This window comes from Euprymna scolopes, chromosome 26 (genome assembly GCF_053919585.1).
Source record: "Euprymna scolopes isolate OS-2025 chromosome 26, ASM5391958v1, whole genome shotgun sequence".
NCBI lineage: Eukaryota > Metazoa > Mollusca > Cephalopoda > Sepiida > Sepiolidae > Euprymna > Euprymna scolopes.
Genome location: NC_136507.1, coordinates 104,673,375 through 104,693,470, shown reverse-complemented (window position 1 = coordinate 104,693,470; position 20,096 = coordinate 104,673,375). Strand labels below are relative to the sequence as shown.

At 34.4% G+C, this 20,096-nt stretch overlaps 1 protein-coding gene across 3 annotated transcripts in view; it reads left to right on the top strand.

The window, feature by feature from the left end:
* LOC145248335 (four and a half LIM domains protein 2-like) overlaps positions 1–20,096 on the top strand; it is a 432,228-nt gene that overhangs the window by 240,076 nt on the left and 172,056 nt on the right. For all 3 annotated transcript variants that reach the window (XM_080110246.1, XM_080110247.1, XM_080110245.1), the window contains exon 5: positions 16,902–17,117. In XM_080110246.1, the coding sequence (XP_079966372.1) occupies positions 16,902–17,117 (216 nt within the window). The remainder of the gene's footprint in view (positions 1–16,901; positions 17,118–20,096) is intronic.

Here is a 20,096-nt window from a genome sequence, read left to right as displayed (position 1 = left end):
TTCCCCCACTGTACCACGCGCTTAAGATCAGAGGAGAGAGAATCAGAGAGAACTTTGTCATTTACAGCCTTTGATGTGTTGCCATAGATAGTCGTGTCATCAGCATAGATGTCAACGAATGATTTAAGTATGTGTTTTGGGAGATGATTGATGTAGATAAGGAAGAGAGTTGGGCCCAGATGGACCCCCGAGGGACTCCAGCATTAATATTGAGGACCTCTGATTTCTGCCCATCAACCACTACTCTTATGAGCCTATCAGAGAGAAATGATTTAATAATTGAGAAAACATTTCCAGTTATACTGTAGCTGGAAATCTTGTGAAGTAGGCCTTTATGCCATACCTTATCGAAGGCCTTAGATATGCCAAGAGTAATCGCCCTTGAAAGGAAGCCTTTGTCGATAGATTCGCTAATCCTATGAGATATAACCGTTAGCACATCTGCTGTAGATCTGACAGAATGGGAACCATATTGCATGTCACTAAGAAGGTTATTTCTGCTGAGGTGGTTGACTACTTCTCTATTTAATATGGATTCCAGCAGCTTACTCATGACACACAGAAGACTTATTGGTCTGTACTGAGAGGGAGATGACTTATCACCTGAATTCTTAAATACAGGGCATACTGATGAGGTTTTCCAAGGTGTTGGAAAGCACTTCTCCTTAAGGCAACGCTTAAAAAGTTTTGTAAGTATGGGGGCAAGTTCTGGTTGAAGCTTTTTCAACATTGTAATTGAAATGCCATCAGGGCCAGTTGCCTTACTGGAATCAAAGTTATTGATTAGCTTGGCGACCTCATGCACAGATATTTGTATGTTGCATAGCGTGTTGTCTGTTATAGGAGGAAATATGAGAAGTTGGTGGCCTTGGTCGTATAGGGTAGAATTAGCTGCAAAGTTCTTGGCAAATAGTTTGGCTTTGTCAGATGTTGACGAGATGACCTCAGGTCCATTGATGATGGTTGGGATAGAACGCACGCTTCTGTTCAGGATCCTGTTTGCTATTTGCCAAAACTGGTGGGAACATTAAACATTTAAAGCAAAACTATTTTAACGCAAACGCCTGGCCTTCGGGCTGCGTAACATCTGTTCTGTAATTGGTCCTTGGTCAATGTAGGAGAAACCCTTTATACTGAAACAATTACTATTTATTTGGATACTGCCAGAGTACCCCTTTTTGGGGGAGCTGTTTTTTCCCCACATTATAAACGACCTTTGTGGGAGGTTTAAAAGCAACTGCAAGTCATCTTTTGTTTGACTACATTAAATTTGAACGCTTTACACCTCCAGTCGCGTCATGGAGTAGCAGTAAAACGTCAGATTTTCTTTCACTTTCTTTTCCACCTTCACTTCACAGGTTCGATCCTGCCTGACTACTACCACTTTTTTCTTTTCTTTTTTTTTTTCTTTTGCTCAACACACACCTAAAAACACCTGGGCAACGCCGGGCATCTGGGCTAGTATAAAATAATTCTTATATCGTAAACTGCTTCAACCATTTCAGTGACTGACTCCCCATTTCCCTGGCTCTTTATATGCTTTCTCTTAAAAATATATTTAAAATAAAGTAATTTTCAGATGATAAACTGCTTCAGCCATATCGGAACTGACTCCGTATAGCTCCTCTGTTAAATATATATATGAAATAAAATAATTTTCAGATAGTAAAATTCTTCAGCCATTTCAGAGACTGACTCTGTATATCCCCCTCTTAAAATTTTATATGAAATAAAGTAATTGTAACATCATAAACTTCTTCAGTCGTTTCCGGGACTGACTCTGTATACCCCTCACTCTTAAAAATATGTCAAATAAAGTAATTTTTATATTGTAAACTGCTTCAGCCATTTCCGGGACCGACTCCATAACACCATCATAAAATTGTATGTGAAAAAAGTAATTTTGAGATCCTTAACTGCTTTAACCATTTCCAGGACTTGCTCAATATATTCACCCTCCTTAAAAATATATTATATATTAGGACAGTATTACTTGATGGCTTTCTATATAATAACGCTATTATTTCAGCATGGGCCGTATTCTGTATAAGTCAGTTTTTTGTTGATAAAAATGTCAGGTGAAAATACAAAATAGTTAAAAAAAAAAAAAAAAAAACCCTATCCTTCCCATATTAAGAATAGCTTTCTAAATAATAAAATTATTATTTAAGCACGGTTCATATTCTGTAAGTCAATTTTTTATTTATTTCTAAGATGAAAGTACAGAATGGTTAAACTAATACTAAAGAAAATGGCCAGTTAAGTTAAAGAGAAATAATGTAATTTTTGGTAAAACAAGTAGCCCCGTTGCAGCCATTTCAGAGACTGACTCTGTATAATGATGGCTGCATCTTGTTAAAGAAAAGCGAGTAAGTACAGTGTATTTACACAACCAATATTTACGAAGCTAAAGTTAGCAATTATTTTTTCGTCGCTTCTCCTGTAGGAGATGTCTCCTTGAACTACTTTAAAAAAGAAAATATTGTATGAGATACATGGGTAAAAGTATTTTATTTAATGACCGGTGGTCTAAACTGACCACCCTGGTCGAATCAGAGAAAGTCCAATTTTTTTTTTTTTTTTGTAATCAGAGAAAATGGAAGTAATTAGTTTTAAAAAGAAAAAAAATTTTTTGTTTTTTTTTTGCAACCAATATTAAAAAAAAATCTGAGATACATGGGTAAAAGTATTATTTTATTTAATTTAATGGCCGGTGGTCTAAACTGACCACCCTGGGCAAATCAGAGAAAGTATACTTTTTTTTGTAATCAGACAGAGAAAATGGAAGTATTTATTTTTTAAAAGTAAACAAAAAAAAATCTTATATTTTTTCAACCAATATTAACGAAAAAAAATCTGAGATACATGGGTAAAAGTATTATTTTATTTAATTTAATGACCGGTGGTCTAAACTGACCACCCTGGTCAAATCAGAGAAAGTCCTTTTTTTTGTTTTTTTAATCAGACAGAGAAAATGGAAGTAATTTTTTTTAAAAAGTAAACAAAAAAAATCTTGTATTTTTCAACCAATAATCAAAACCTTTTTTACTTTCTTTTTTTTTTTTTGGTTGCAAATCAGAGAAAGCCATTATTTTTGTTTTGTTAATCAGATGAAGAAAATGGAAGTAATTTTTTTTTTAAATAAAAAAAATCTTGTATTTTTCGACCAATATTAATCGTTGACTGCTGCTGCTACTCCCACCGATTTAATGCCTCTCACCACCACTTTGCCTAATGGCTGCTGATGCCACTCCCACCAATTTAACTCCTATTACCACTATTATTTTTGTCTCTGCTGCTACTCCCACCGATTTAACTCCTATCACCATTACTACTTTGCATTTCTTTTGCATTTTCGTACACCAAACATGGATACAAATACCACTAAAACATCCACTGGGTCATAAGCTTCATTTTGGTACCTAAATTGCCTGGGTGGGTTGCCTGTAGGCTTACTTAAATCGCGTCACACACACACACACACACACACCCACAGACAGACAGTACAGAAATTTATAATAGGATGACTCAGCATTTTTTCAATTATATACATTGATTTGTTTTGTAAACATGTCAACTGTTTTCTGTTCTGTTTATGTGTATAGTTTTTCTTTAATAATTTTTTTCAACCTCATCAATTTTCGTGATTCTTGGATATTTTACTATTTGGCACATGATAATTACATAGGTACAATTTGTTTTAACTTAAAGATCAGTATTTATTTCGATTTTATACTAAAGAACCACTTAGTTTTAATGGTGTCAAAATAATAAACACTATTAAAGGGAGATGACGTCATTTCTGGTAACCTGAATCAGATTTTTCCAAACTTAAATACATAAATACATTACCTTCTTTTAAAATTATTTAATAATGACATTGGAAATCCGCGGAAAATGATATCCCTCCTTGCAAAAACTGCCCAGTTTACCCACACAGAATTAATCTTTTTGGCCAATTTTTACATATTTTTCATCTGAAACTTTGCTCTTTCCAACGATATTAATTTGTCCAGTGCTGATGACAAATATTTTTAGCAGACATACAAACATACATACATACATACATTCATTCACGCACACACACACGCACACACACACACACACACTAACAGGTGACTGATATTTTATATTATAGACTAGCATAGGTACCCTGGTGTTTCCTGGTTGTGGAGAGGTGATAGTAAGGTTATTGAGAAAGCAACCCCCTAAAAAATACAACTAAAAAAATAGTGAGTGCCTGTGCGAGTGCAAAAAAAAAAAAAAAAAAAAAAACCGCAGTAGCCAGGCTCCAACCTGTATTAGCTGTCTAGCTTGTGGTGCACTTCTGATTTCATGGACCTTCGAAATAACGTGTTTTAAACATATGTTGATATCGTGAGGCGTGAATGATTTTGTAAAAATGTTAACACAAAAACTGACCCCTCCTTGCAAAAAATGGCCCAGTTGAAAGTCAAAGAATTAATTTTTGGGGACAATTTTTACATATTTATCGTATGAGAGATCGACCTTTCTAATGATACCAATTTTGTCAGTTTTTTTTTTTTTTTTTTTACACAGTGATCACCACTTATCAAGGCCCGGAAGCCACTCAGGGATAAGGGTTATTGCAAGTACATTACGTTAGTGTGGAGATTTGATGAAGTGTTTACTTAAGGGGGCGGTTCATTAGGAATTTGTTAATGTTGGACTTGAAGACATCCAAGTTGTAGTCCGGTGGGAAGCAGGCAGGCGGAACAGAGTTCCACAGGCGTGCAGTTCTAAGAAAGAATCTTTGTTCATGGATTCCGCATTTTGATTTAGCCACAGATATAGAGTGGGGGAAATTTTTCACCGTGGATTCAGTTAGACGGGTGTTTTTCGTGAAAGATTGGCGAGGGGGGGACCAGAGATTGGAGTTCAGACGAGCACTTGCCATGGAAATAACGATAAAACAAGGATAGGCTCGCAATGTCTCTTCTGTGAGAGAGAGGTTGCAGAGTAGAGAAAAGGGCATCCCCCACTAAGCCAGGAAGTCTATTTTGTACTCTGTCAAGGCAGGATAGGCTGTTTTTAGCAGCTCCTGCCCAGATATGGCAACAGTATTCCCTCCTTGGACGTACTTGGCTTTTATATAGATAGAGAATTGCATCAGTAGTGAGATATCTTCTGGAGCGGTAAAAGGATCCCACCATCTTTCCAGCGACCTTGGCAACAGACGATGTATGTGTTCCATTTCAGATCAGGAGTAAATGATGATGTAAGGATAGGAGTTTGGTTTTGGATGCATTAAAGGTAACCAGCCACATCTTCCCCCACTGAACCATGCGCTCGAGATCAGAGGAGAGAGAATCAGAGAGAACTTCGTCATTTACAGCCTTTGATGTTTTGCTGTAGATGGTCGTGTCATCAGCATAGATGTCAACGAATGATTTAAGTATGTGTTTGTCGCGTGTGTCAAAAGTTTTAGGAAAACATACAAACACACGCATTTTCCCTTTTATATGATAAACTAGCAGGGGTATCCGGCGTTGCCTAAGTGTGTGGAGGTGTAGTAAAAAACCTCGAGCGGGGCGGTGGGGGTGATAAAAAGTCGTAGTAGCAGGAGGGGGAGGAATCGAAACAGTTGTAGGCAATTTGGGTGAAGAGAGGTGTTAAAAAAATAAAAGTGGTAGTAGCCAGGCAGGCTCGAACCCATAATGGGAATGAGGAAAAAAAGGTGAAAAAAACGTGACGTCTTTGCTGATGCATCCATGGCAAAACCGGAAGTCGCAAGCGTCAAAATTAAGGCTAGTCAATTGTAAGGAGATGACGACTTGCAAAAATGTTGGCGATAAAAGCGACCCCTCCTTGTAGAAAACTGCCCAGTTGAGGATGAAGGAATTAATGTTTTTGGCTAATTTTTCGATATTTCTTGTCTGAAAAATCGAGGTTTAAAATGATACCAGTTTCGTCATGTTCCAACGCATCTGTCGAAAGTTTTTAGCAGACATAAAAACACACACATTTTTCCCTTTATATATATAGACTAACCTGGATGCCCGGCGTTGTCCAGGTGTTTGAAGGTGTGTGTTGACCAAAAAAAAAAAAAAGTGGTAGTAGGCAGGCTTGAACCCATACCACGAAGGAAAAGTATGTGAAAAAAAAAACATGACGTGTTTACTGTTGCATCCATCGCCAAACCGGAAGTCTAGTCAATCGAAAACAGGGGATGACTTTCGAAAATATCAGCAAAAAAGCGACCCCTCCTTGTAGAAAAGTGCCCAGTTGAGTGTGAAGGAATTAATGTTTTTAACTAATTTATCAATATTTGTCATCCGAAGGGTTGAGCTTCAAAACGATACTGATCTCGTGAAAATCCGTTGCCTCTGTCAAAAGTTTTAGGCATACATACATGCATACATACATACGTGCGTACGTAAATACGTACATACATACATACATACATTTAAACAGACAAGTGAGATTTATATATTAGATTATAGAAGAAGATAAGATGAATGTGTTTTGCCAACTATCATTCATACATATTCAAATACATTTTTCTTTGTTGATAATTGCAAAGTGTAAACCAATCTTGTCACACACCTATCCCTCGTGGGAAGGCAATACAAAGGGATAACCAGCATGATAAACTAATTGTCATGTCATGATATTTCCTAATTCAAACGTCATCATTATACTGCCAACAATGTTGCTATTCTGGTATCAGAAATTATGCGACTCCTCATCATCATTTTTTTATTTAATCCTGTATTACATGTTGATATATATTGAACATTTTTAGTGATTGACTTCTGAACTAACCTATCTCTGACCAGTTTTTTTTATTGATCTTTCTCTCTTCCTCCGATGTTTTTTTTTTATCTTTCCTCTTACTGAACCTGATCTACATCTACTAACTCAAACAATCTTAATCATTCTATCATTGTGACCAAACCAATAAAGTCTCCTGCTTTGTACACACCTCCCTATACAGTCCAGGTTTGATCTTCCTCTGAGGTCATCAGCTCAAAGCCTGTCCTCAACTCACATTTAAGACTCGCACGTAAGACCGGCATTTGAGATTCACATTTAAGACTGGCATTTAAGACTAGCATCTAAGACTCCCATTTGAGACTGGCATTTAAGATTCACATTTAAGACTGGCATTTAAGACTCCCATTTAAGATTCCCATCTAAGACTAGCATCTAAGACTGGTATTTAAGACCTACATTTAAGACTAACATTTAGGACTGGCATTAAGTATTGGTATTTAAGGCTGGCATTAAAGACTAGCATTTAAGACTCCCATTTAAGACTGGCATTCAAGACTTGAATTTAAAACTAGCATTAAAGATTGGTATTTAAGACTGCCATATAAGACCTGCATTTAAGACTCCCTATTAAGATTCCCATTTGAGACTGGCATTTAAGACTGGTATTACAGATTGACATTTAAGACTCACATTTAAGACTGGCATTTAAGACTCAAATTTAAAACTTATATTTAAGACTGGTATTTAAGATTGCCATTTAAGACTGTCATTTAAGACCGGTATTTAAGACTTTTCTTTTAGACTTGCATTTAAGATCTGCATTTATGACTGACATTTAAGACACCTATTTAAGTGACATTTAAGATCATTATTTTAAGACTCCCATTTGAGACTGGCATTTAAGATTAGTAGTTAAGATTCGCATCCATTGTGTCATTTTCTCCATGCAATTAAAATGCATAAAAATATAATTTTTTTATTCATGTAATTACAACTAAACGTTGCAATTAAAATGCATAAAAATATAATTTTTTTATTCATGTAATTACAACTAAACGTTGCAATTAAAATGCATAAAAATATAATTTTTTTATTCATGTAATTACAACTAAACGTTGCAATTAAAATGCATAAAAATATAATTTTTTTATTCATGTAATTACAACTAAACGTTGCAACATTTTTTTTTTCACCTCATTTGACCTGTGTTCTCATATGTCATGTGCTATTGAGTGTTTTTTAGGTGTGTCTTCACTCTTGACTTTTTTCCTACCTGTTTTTTATCACGGTCTTCCTGTTTCCTGCCATACTCTGTCATTCAAGTGCTTTTTAGAAGTCATATCTTCTTCCTTTGCAACTCTTCATAAATAACTACAATGTGGTCAATGACCCGGAGCACTCCTCTTCACGCATGCATTATCTGGCAAAGCCAACCACAGCAAAAATATTTTATTTAAATAATAAAGTCTGCTTAAGAATAATAAACCTTGGAGAATTTGCTTCTGTTATTCTGGATCTCCAAGACAAGCTTAATGATTTGCTCTGGTGCTACTAAATCAGGCTGTCTGAAGATACTGGTTTCCTGACCTAAAATGTACCAAACTATGATGTTAATAGATCAGTATTACTACATTTTAAAGGAGGTATTAAAATATTAACCCTTTATGACTTGAATTATGATGTAGATGATTAAAACAATATTCATTGTTAATTTTAGTTTAACAGGTAATGATGCTATGGTTGTCTTCAAACTGGGAAATTATAAAATTCAATAGTTAAACTACTACTGAGAACTTTTGCATTTCATAAACTTACCTTGATCCATAGTGCTTGAGAAAAGTGTGTTCATGACAACAAACGAAATCTTCCACTCTCTGAGACAGATGGCAGCATATTGAATGTAAGCAACGGACAGTTGCAATCTGGAGATATCTGGTACCTTTTTTTTTTTAACATAGGCATCACCACTTATCAAGGCCCAGAGGCCACTCAAGGATAAGAGAGTGTACGGTAGTCAATTGGACAATATAGTAATCGTTAGTCATGGAAATTCGATGAATTTATTAATTTAAGTGGAATCTACCTAGATACTGGAACAACACGTACAAGGCGTGTTTGAATCAATTCCTACTTTATTTATGCTGCTATATTCATTTATTTATGACTGAATGAATTTGTTCAACCAGGTTATAAATGGTTAAAAACACTGCAGAAAATCTATTTATTATTATTTATTTTTTTCAAAAATGGAAAATAAAACTGCAAATATTTCAGCTGTAATCCGACTTTCATTAGTGAATGAGACATTTTTTTCCTCATTGTTGATAGTTAACGGCAAATTCCGGTGACTAATGACACAAGTTCTCTTGCTGTAAATAGAGATGGTATTAATGTCTGTGTACTTATGCACTTATTGTACCGTGACAAAATAATATTTTATTCAGCAAGCCATTCTTAACATAGGGAGGAGAAGTTTTGTAACTATTCTGTACTTTCACCTAATCTATTTATTATTATTTATTAACAATTTAAAAAAAATTCATAAAAAAGATATTGTAAAATTTGAATTAAACTTAAAAATACTATTTTAAAAAATAGTGCATAAGCACCAATGTCTGTTCTAATTGTAGTTTCATTTTCAAAACTCAATCATGTTCTGCAAAGTAAAAAAATAAAAACAACAATTTTCCTCTACAAAACAACCAATAAATATTTGAAGATATACTTGAAGCATAAAACGTTTTTCCTAAATTACTGAATTCAGCATTAAATAACCCAGAAAGGGTTGGTTGGTATGCCGTAAAACGTGTACCCAGATTTTCAGCATGAGAACTACTTATGACATGACCAAGTCAAAATGATCTACCACCTACTAAAAATGTAAAACACATAATTTTTAAATATATTGTAAATTGTTTTATCGGCACAGTATATGCATTTGCACTTTGCGTTACTGCATCAACACATATTGCATTGTACAACGGTGTACATTTTTTGTCGTTAATCTGATGACTTGCATTAGATGGAATCAGTCAGGGATGCATAGTCTGGACATGAGCTGCTAATAGACAGCCTGAAGCAGACTTATAGATGGTCATCAGTCATGGTGGAGTGGTATTTGGACTTAATGATCTTCACATGGGAAAAGGCTGACTCGCATAAATAAGTGAAACCAGATAATGCAGTCAAGAAATTAGCACATTTACTGATGTTGTGATCTGCTGTAAGTTCTGTAATTGTTCAAAAGATCTGCATCAGCTGAATATTTGATTTATAGTGTCAGCATCTCATCCCTCACTTCAGAAGAGTTCAGGTTGCAGTTTTTGAAGCAACTGAATAAAAAACGCAGCATCTTCCTGAAAAGGGTAGCACATGAATGTAGCAATTGGTTTGAATAAAACAAAATCTTGAAAGTGTTTATTGAACTCTGAAAGACAATTGCCAATTTTCTTTATCTAATGTCCATTATCAAGCTGCGCACATGACTGCTCTTGTGTTTCCAGCTCTGCCACGAGCTTCTGAAAGTTTGCCAACACTATTTTTTTTTCGATATCATGCGATCTACCCACAAAGTCTCTGCATAATGGGCACTCCTGCCACAGAAAAAGGCAGCCAAACTAAACACTAAAAATAAATATTTGAAAATATAAAGAACTTGAAGCATAAAAACTTTTTCGAAAATTTCTGAATTCGTCATTAAATAACCCGAAAAGAGTTTATATACCGTAAAAAAAAAAAAAAAATGATGATTCAATGGGTTAAATTGAAGTAATTTGTTGCTGATAAATATATGAAACAAAATACTTTTTGTTCCGTTATGAATATTGAACTTTGAAGCTTTATTAAGTGAACAATGGACAACGTTCATGGGATTTTTTTTTTTACATTAAACAAAACAAAATTTGTGAGATATATCTTTTTAAAAAAAAATGACTATGAAAAATGGCCAATCAATTTAAATTTTTAGTGTTGTACATTGCTGCACTTATGTAAAAAAATACAATGGTATAAATATTGTAATCATCATATATATAAAGTCTCTTTTTATCGTTTGGTTGCTGCAAATAAATAGTCAGTGGCAGGTGAAAAGTGTATCAGAGTTGATGACAAAAGTTGATCTTTCAAATTTGCAAATCAATCACATTTTTGTCTATCTTAATCCAGTTTATATAACATTTTTGAACACCCATGCATCCTCAGATGCCACATCCATGCCACCATTACACCTACACACTCAATGTAGCCATGCCCATTTTATGGCAAGACTTTCAGCTATGCAGTGTTTACTTAACAAACGGATGTATTTCATCTACAGGTGTTCTTAAAGGTGTGTGTGTGTGTGTGTGTGTGTGTGTGTGTGTGTGTGTGTGAGAGAGAGAGAGAGAAAGAGAGAATCAGCCGGATATAATTATTTTAGCTAGCTGAGGTGTTTCTGCATCAATCAGTCGAATGTTATTCTTCCAACCAGGTGTTATCTACAGTATCCCAGAGACAAATATCCAACTTAATTATGTGGACTTTGATATGTAGCCCTGTAACAGTATCTCACCCTCAATATTGTCTTCAATGAAATCAGAAAGACATATTTCTGCTGTGCATAAAAGAATGATGGCACACTGATATAAGAAAATATAGTGATATCTCTTTATTGTCGGTGGTCGTGAAGGAGTGCTGGTTAGGAATTGTTTTGTTCTCTCCCTAAATCACCAACGAACTGGCGATGTAAATTTTTGGTTGTTTGCCTCACCCTCACATGCAAACGCCCAATCACCATGCAACTTTGCTGGTGATGTAGCTAAATCTCAGAGTGTTTTATTTGCTGACAGGATATTCCATCTTTTGCTTTTGCAGGGTTCCAATCCAAAATTATTTTATTTTTGACAATCTACCATATTTGTTACTTTTCGTAATCATGTTATGTTGTATTCTTCTGACCAGGTGCATGTACGTGCCAAATGTGCCTGCTTCTGTCAAATTAACTTTTTCATACGCTCGGCCTGAATATTTAATGCCCCACACTATTTCCATAATGAGACGTTTTTTTTTTTCTTTTGCTTTGTTTTTTTTTTTAACTATTTTTTTTAAACATTTGCTTTCTTTCTTCTTTTTTAACTTCACCGATTTAGAGGTTATTTTTATTTTAAATGATATCAATATTCGTGCGAACATTGGCGAGACATATTTTTTTATACTTTTGATGGAATATGTCAAATCATAATTTTTTTCTTTTTTCTTTTACCAATGTCTTCACATACCTTTTTTTTATGCATTTTCATAAAATATTTTTTGAAATCTGCATCTATAGATTCATCTTCAGTGATTTATATATATATATATATATATATATATATATATATATATATATATATAATGCTCCCTATCTTGGGTTGAGCATTTGGGAGGTGATATAGAAATTACCATTAACGTATGAAGCAATGCTCTTTGTGTAAACAAATTGAGCTTAAGTATTTGGACAATGTAAAAACATTGTTAATTCACTGCCCGCATAGCAGCAGCCATATAGTGCAACGGTTAGAAGCTCCGACTGTTGTTTGGGCGATCGGGTTTTGATCTTGGCTTGAGGTAGTTGCTTGTCTAGCCGCACTGATGAGCTGTGAAACAGCGAAACAGTACTGTATGTGGATGACTATATATATAATATATATATATATATTTATAGGTGCCCGGAAAACTCGTCCCGGGAAAACCCGTCTCAGGAAAACTCGTCCCCTTTCGCTAGGTAGGAAAACTGGTCCCGTATTGAATAAATATCGATTGAAAACACATTTTATGATCGTTCTTGAAGGAGATATTGTTTTTTAAAATAGACTATAGCCCCCCCATAATATTTAAAAAAAAAAATTTTTACTTGTTTAATGTTTTTTTTTTTTAAATAAAATTGATTTTCTAAGTGTCCGTTTTCTACCTAACTGGCTAAGTTCTTAGTGGTTTCACTTATTTTAAAGCGTTTATTATGTTCATACAAAGTTAATTACAAATTTTTTTGTTCTTATTTTAACGATGTTTTTTTGAGTCATAAAAACAATAATAAAAAAACAAAACAAAAAAATTAAAAAACAAGGAGCGATTTGATTCTTCGTTACTTTTTTTGTATTGGTTTTTTAATTATGATAGTTTTTTTGTTGTTATGTTTTTGTTTTCTCTCATACCAAATGCACTCATGCGTTATTTAAAATTATAATTTTATCAATTATCAACATTTACTGTCGTCCTGTCAAATTTTGCAAAAATTAACTAATAAATTAAAAGCGAAATATTTTTTTGACGCGAGAGATGCCATGTGTGCTAACAATCTCTGGTTAACTCATTTTTAATTTTTACTTCAAAATTCTAAAATCAATCATTAAGAGAAAAAGTAATCATTAAATAAATTTATTAATCAATTTTATTGAAAACTCCGCTATCGTTTATCAAGAATCTTTTTAATTTCATTTTTTGTTGGTTGTTTTTCGGAGGGAGATATAGTTTTTACCCCCCCCTCTCTCACAATTATATTTAAAAAAATATTAAAATTTTCTTTTTAAAACCAAATCTCCCTTAGTAATTTCTTTAATTTTCTATTTTTTAGCGATTATCAAGACCCTAAGATGTGATATACCGGACATTATTTCTCGTTCTCACGTAACACTTTTGTTTGTTTTCTGTGTTTTTTTTTCTTTACCGAATAAACGATTCCAAATGAATTAAACAACAGTAAATCAGTAAATTCTTTTTTATAATAATATTAAAAACAAAATATGCGGTCTCGTTTATGAACATAATAAACGCTTTAAAATAAGTGAAACCACTAAGAACTTAGCCAGTTAGGTAGAAAGCGGACACTTAGAAAATCGATTTTATTTAAAAAAAAAAAAAAAAAAAAAATCATTAAACAAGAAAAAAAATTTTTTTTAAATATTATGGGGGGGGCTATAGTCTATTTTAAAAAACAATATCTCCTTCAAGAACGATCATAAAATGTGTTTTCAATCGATATTTATTCAATACGGGACCAGTTTTCCTACCTAGCGAAAGGGGTCGAGTTTTCCGGAGACGAGTTTTCCGGAGACGAGTTTTCCCGGGACGAGTTTTCCTAAATTCATATATATATATATTTTGTAGTGTTGGCATGATTAATCGGGAGGGGGGGGGTCGGAACTTTTGGGGGTATCCGAATCAGAAAAATTTTACAGCAGTTTCAGATTCCAAACCAATTCTTTTTCTTTTTTTTCTTTTTTTTTACAATAAAAAATGAAACAAGCACAATTTTTTTTTTATTTTTTTTTTTTAAGAAGTTGTTCATTATTTACAACATAAGACCGAAATAGGTTATAAATCTCGTTTACAGATTTAACATCGATTCACAGAGTTTGATTTATTTTATTTATTGATCATTTATCTAGAGATAACTTGCCTATTCCCTTTGTAAACTTTTTGCATCTATTCGCTAAATGTCTATATGCCCCCATCTGTAGGAGTTCACTTGATTATTAAAAGGTTTTAAATCGTCTGGACAGGATTTTTTAAATTTCGTTGGCGCCGGCTGTACATTGGCAGTATCTATCGTCGGCTTCTTCTGAAATAAAGTTTTATGGTGATTCTCTTTGAACCAAATTAAGGTTCGTTACCATCCCGGGAGCTGCCACCATGACGCCAGCCAACTTCTTTGCGAATTTGGCTCAGATCACCCTCCTCCACCACTCCACCCCTCCACCCGCAACCAATTGAACAAATGTTAATCATTTTGATTCTTTGCAATTGTTTCAATTTTTATGTGTAACAATATAAGTGTCAACTTTGATATACTCTATTTGCTTTAAAGTTCATAGTTGGATTTCAGTCACTTTAGGATGTAGTTAAAAAAAAATGTTAACACCTTAAGCAATAGTTTCTCTTACAACATGTACTTACTGCAAAGGTGTCCATTCAGCGGGGTACCCGAGTGTATAGCAAAGTCCTGTGCGAAGCGCATGTATCTTTGCTGGTGCCGGGAAAACTCGTCTCGGGAAAACTCGTCTCGGGAAAACTCGTCTCGGGAAAACTCGTCTCCGGAAAACTCGTCCCCTTTCGCTAGGTAGGAAAACTGGTCCCTTATTGAATAAATATCGATTGAAAACACATTTTATGATCGTTCTTGAAGGAGATATTGTTTTTTAAAATAAACTATAGCCCCCCCATAATATTTTTAAAAAAATATTTTTACTTGTTTAATGTTTTTTAATAAAAGCGTTTATTATGTTCATAAACGAGACCGCATATTTTTTTTATATTAATATAAAAAGAATTTACTTATATACTGTTGTTTATAAAAGGATAAAATTGGTTTGTATTACTGTACTGTACACATAGATTCGAAAAAGCTGTCAAAAAACAAATATAGAACAAATAAATGTTATCGAAGGCAAGATAAGTTACTTTTCTACCTAACTGGATATATTTTTTGTGTTTTTATTCAGTGTAACATGTTTATTCAGCTCGAAAAACATGCAGTGTTTACCGATGTATTGGAAAATTCAAAATGGCAGCCGACTCTCTCTCTCGGAGAGGGTACGTTTGGGAAAAGGTATTATAAATAATAAACTAGACAAAATACTGTTAGAAAACAACCGAATACATGTCAACTTATGTCACGGTAACATATTTTGAGCGAATTTCTAACAGTATTTTGTCTAGTTTATTATTTATAATACCTTTTCCCAAACGTACCCTCTCCGAGAGAGAGTCGGCTGCCATTTTGAATTTTCCAATACATCGGTAAACACTGCATGTTTTTCGAGCTGAATAAACATGTTACACTGAATAAAAACACAAAAAATATATCCAGTTAGGTAGAAAAGTAACTTATCTTGCCTTTGATAACATTTATTTGTTCTATATTTGTTTTTTGACAACTTTTTCGAATCTATGTGTACAGTAATACAAACCCCAGAAAACAAACAAAAAACATGTCGAGTGTTGTTACGGGAGAACGAGAAATAATGCCCGGTATATCACATCTTAGGGGGTCTTGATAATCGCTAAAAAATAGAAAATTAAAGAAATTACTGAGGGAGATTTGGTTTTAAAAAGAAAATAATAAATTTTAATATTTTTTAAAATATAATTTAGAGAGAGAGAGGGGAGGGGATAAAACCTATATCTCCCTTCGAAAAGCAACCAACAAAAAAGTAAATTAAAAAGATTCTTGATAAACGATAGCGGAGTTTTCAATAAAATTGATTAATAAATTTATTTAGTGATTACTTTTTCTCTGAATGATTGATTTTAGAATTTTGAAGTAGAAATTTAAAAAATTAAAAATGAGTTAACGAGAGATTGTTAGCACATGGCATCTCTCGCGCCAAAAAAATATTTCGCTTTTAATTTATTAGTTAATTTTTGCAAAATTTGACAGGACGACAATAAATGTGGATAATTGATAGAATTATTATTTTAAATAACGCATGAGTGCATTTGGTATGAGAGAAAACGAAAACATAACAACAAAAACTATCATAATTAAAAAAACAAAACAAAAAAGTAATGCTCCCAGTTTTTAATTTTTTTGTTTTGTTTTTTATTATTGTTTTTATGACTCCAAAAAACATCGTTAAAATAAGAGCCAAAAAAATTGTAATTAACTTTGTATGAACATAATAAACGCTTTAAAATAAGTGAAACCACTAAGAACTTAGCCAGTTAGGTAGAAAACGGACAATCGATTTTATTTAAAAAAAAAAAAAAATTAAACAAATAAAAATATTTTTTAAAAAATATTATGGGGGGGGAGGCTATAGTCTATTTTAAACAGCAATATCTCCTTCAAGAAGGATCATAAAATACGTTTTCAATCGATATTTATTCAATAAGGGACCAGTTTTCCTACCTAGCGAAAGGGGACGAGTTTTCCGGAGACGAGTTTTCCGGAGACGAGTTTTCCGGAGACGAGTTTTCCCGAGACGAGTTTTCCCGGGACGAGTTTTCCTAAATTCATCTTTGCTAGTATCAAATATTTTCTTTGATTTCTGCCAATCAATACAAAATCAATTCGATTTAAATATAATAGAATTTCAGATAGCGTCAACACTTTTGTGCTCTAATTTTTAAAGTTTTTCTTATTTCAATGCAAATTTCATGACAGCCATTTTTTTTAATAATCCATTTTTTTATTATTATTATTTCAGCCGTGTCATAACTGCAAAGGTGAAATTGATGCTGGTGAGCTGATCGTTACAGGCAGCAAAGTTGGCAGCAATTTGTGTTGGCATCCGGCTTGTTTCAACTGCAGTGTTTGTGATGAACTGCTCGTTGACCTGACCTATTGCCATTTCCAAAAGAAGCTGTTTTGTGAAAGACATTTTGCCGAACTTGTAAGACCAAGGTGTTTTACTTGCGATGAGGTAAGATTTCTTTTTCTTATGTGGTTTTCTTCAACAATGAACAAGTGCAGTTTTCTTCTTAGTCTCCCTTTGCCTTCTTTGTGTTGACTTGAGAAAATAATCCGTCACGCCTCTCCTGTTCTTCAAACGGTTTGCTTTTATGCAGCTCAGAATCCTCTAGTTTGCAAAGGAATGGCAAGGATTTTCATTAATTCGTAGACCGTTGAAGAGAAAACCAGCTATGCATCACCATTTTAGGTTTTCTAGTGTTAAGTAACTACAAAACATGTAACATAATGTGGACACGTGTGTATGGCAACTGTATGCAAGTGACCAACCATGTGTGAGGTGACGTCACGGCAAGGAAGAAGGAAAAAGGTTATAAAAAGAAGGATGTATGTGCAGAACCAATGATCACATTAGAGAGAGGACAGAGATAGACGTGTTACACACATGTGGGTCGAGAGCAGCAGAAAAAGACGAGTGCTAAACATGGCCGGACAGGAAAGTACCTGTAAACAAAAGTGAGTCAAGTTTTTTTTTTTCTTGTCTTCTGATCCTCGCAATGAACTTTACATATTAACGTGGGTGACATTAGAAACGCGCAGACACGTAGGCATTTCTGAGCTAAGTTCTTTTTTGCAATAACTACAATGTTGTCAACACGTTATTACAGAGTCATCACTTATCAAGGACAAAAGCTACTAGAGGATAAAAATTGATGAAATGAATAGATTATCATTAGAAGGATGATGAATATTATGAGAGGATTAAGAATCTCCACATATGATCAACTCAAAGCATTAGCTGATACAGAAAACGAAAGCGTTTTCTTGTCGTGTTTCATTAGAACTATGATTACTTTTACGTTTAGATATTTAAAATAAAAACTTTAACTATAACATACTAAACTGGAACAAATACATTGAAGACATTGCGAAGGTTGCTGCAAATAAGGTGGGCTCCCTCTACTATGCTAGAAAATGACTCCCATTTGACAGCATCCTGTATACTCTACAAAGTCACCATTCGCCCATGCATGAAGTATTGCTTTGTCTCTTACTCTTAGACAGGAGCTTTAATGGAATGTGCTCTGATGAACTCATAGTACTTGTGACCCCACAATGCACATACTCCAGACAAGCCCGACAATCAGCACAATCCCACCCCTTCACTGTTCAGATCCTTGAATTTTGGAAAGCTTTTGCTCTGATAGTTTTTCCGAAAGTCATGCCTCCTGTTTTTTTATTCCACCCAAATAGATCAGAGGAGATTGCAAATTTTATTGTTATGATGACTGAACTTATGAATTCATGACCTGAAAGTTTCAATTCTCTGTTGCAGATATTGACTGTGTGAAACTCTAAGAAAACAAACCCTGTCATGGACGTATGTCAGAAGCAGAAATTCATCATTGAATTCCTGGCAACAGTGCATTGAGAATGGTGGTGACTATGTAGAAAAAAAATTCTGGAGTACAACTGGTCTTCAATGTTTTGTTAATAAAAAGGAGGCTTTACTGTTGGAATAACCCTCGTATGACAAAGCATGCTCCGAACGCCCATGCACAGCCATCGTTCATCCCTGGCAACAGTGCCTTTAGAATGGTGGTGACTATGTAGAAAAAAAAAATTCTGGCACACAAAAGGTCGCTTGTTATAATGGTACCACTCCTGTCTTCGTTGCACTTCAGCTTTTTGAGTTAAAAAAGATAGGAAGTTTTACTTTTGGAATGACTCGCATATTTTGTACATTTTATTTAACAAAGAATTTTATCTGAATTAATTGTTTTAATGGTATCACTCCTGCCTTTTTTTTTATTTTTTTTATTACATTTTCACCCCAAACAAGGCGCATTGCCACTTTGGTGTAGGGGGCTACTATCAGGGGCAGCAACTACTGGGAAGTGGGGCACTATGTTGGGATTTGGGCAACAAGATGTCGGTTCACGTTGCACTTGAACTTCTGCATGTCAGTACAGTTGGGGAAGCAGGAACATGGAATAGAATTCCAAAGTCTAGCGGTTCTGGGGAAGAAACTACTGGAGTAGAAAGATCTTTTACATCTAGGGATCTCTACTGAGTGGGGGTGGGATTTAGCTGCCTGTCGGGTTTGTCGAGGGTGTCTACGTCGTGGGGGCACAAGTGTCTGCAGTTCGTCAGAGCATTTACCATTAAAATACTTCTAGAACAGGCAGAGGGATGCAACATTTCTTTGATGGGACAGAGGCTGAAGCTTAGATGCCAGTTCAGGGCCTATCAGATTTGCGACTCTTTTTTTAATCTTGTCTAGGAGCGAGAGACTAGTAGCAGATGCACCAGCCCAAATGTGACAACAATACTCCATACATGGGCGAATGGTGGCCTTATAGAGGTACAGGATACTTTCAGGTGTCAGCAGTTTTCTAGCACGGTAGAGAGAGCCTACCTTTTTTGCAGCGGCCCTGGCAATGTTTTCAATATAATTGTTTCAACTCATGTTTCCTGTGAACGTTAGGCCAAGCAGTTTTAAAGATGTACTCTCAGACAGGAAGTCACTGGCCATTGCTATTGGTGGCAGAGAAGGTTTCTTGTAATTATTGAAGGAAACCAGTTTAGTCTTGGAAGCATTGAATGTGACCATCCATTTATGTCCCCATTCCACTTGTAGCTCTTCAATTTTTGGAGTTAAAAAAAAATAGGGTTTTTTCTTTTTGGAATGACACTCGTATGACAAAGCACGTTCTTAATTTGGTTTAAAAAAAAACACCTAGTTAATAACACAAGGATAAAAACAAAATGAAATTAAATACTCGTGTGCAACATTGGATAAGAACAATTGATTGAAATAAAAGTGCAATTTGCATTTGATTTCGAACGTATATAAAAGTTGAACTTTGAAAAGATATGAGATTGCTTAAATTGAAAACAATAAATCCAAAATATTTTTAAATATTTTTTTTTTTAAATATCTTTTTGGGAATGGTGGGATGGGGGGGGGGTAAAACTATAAGGAAAGAAG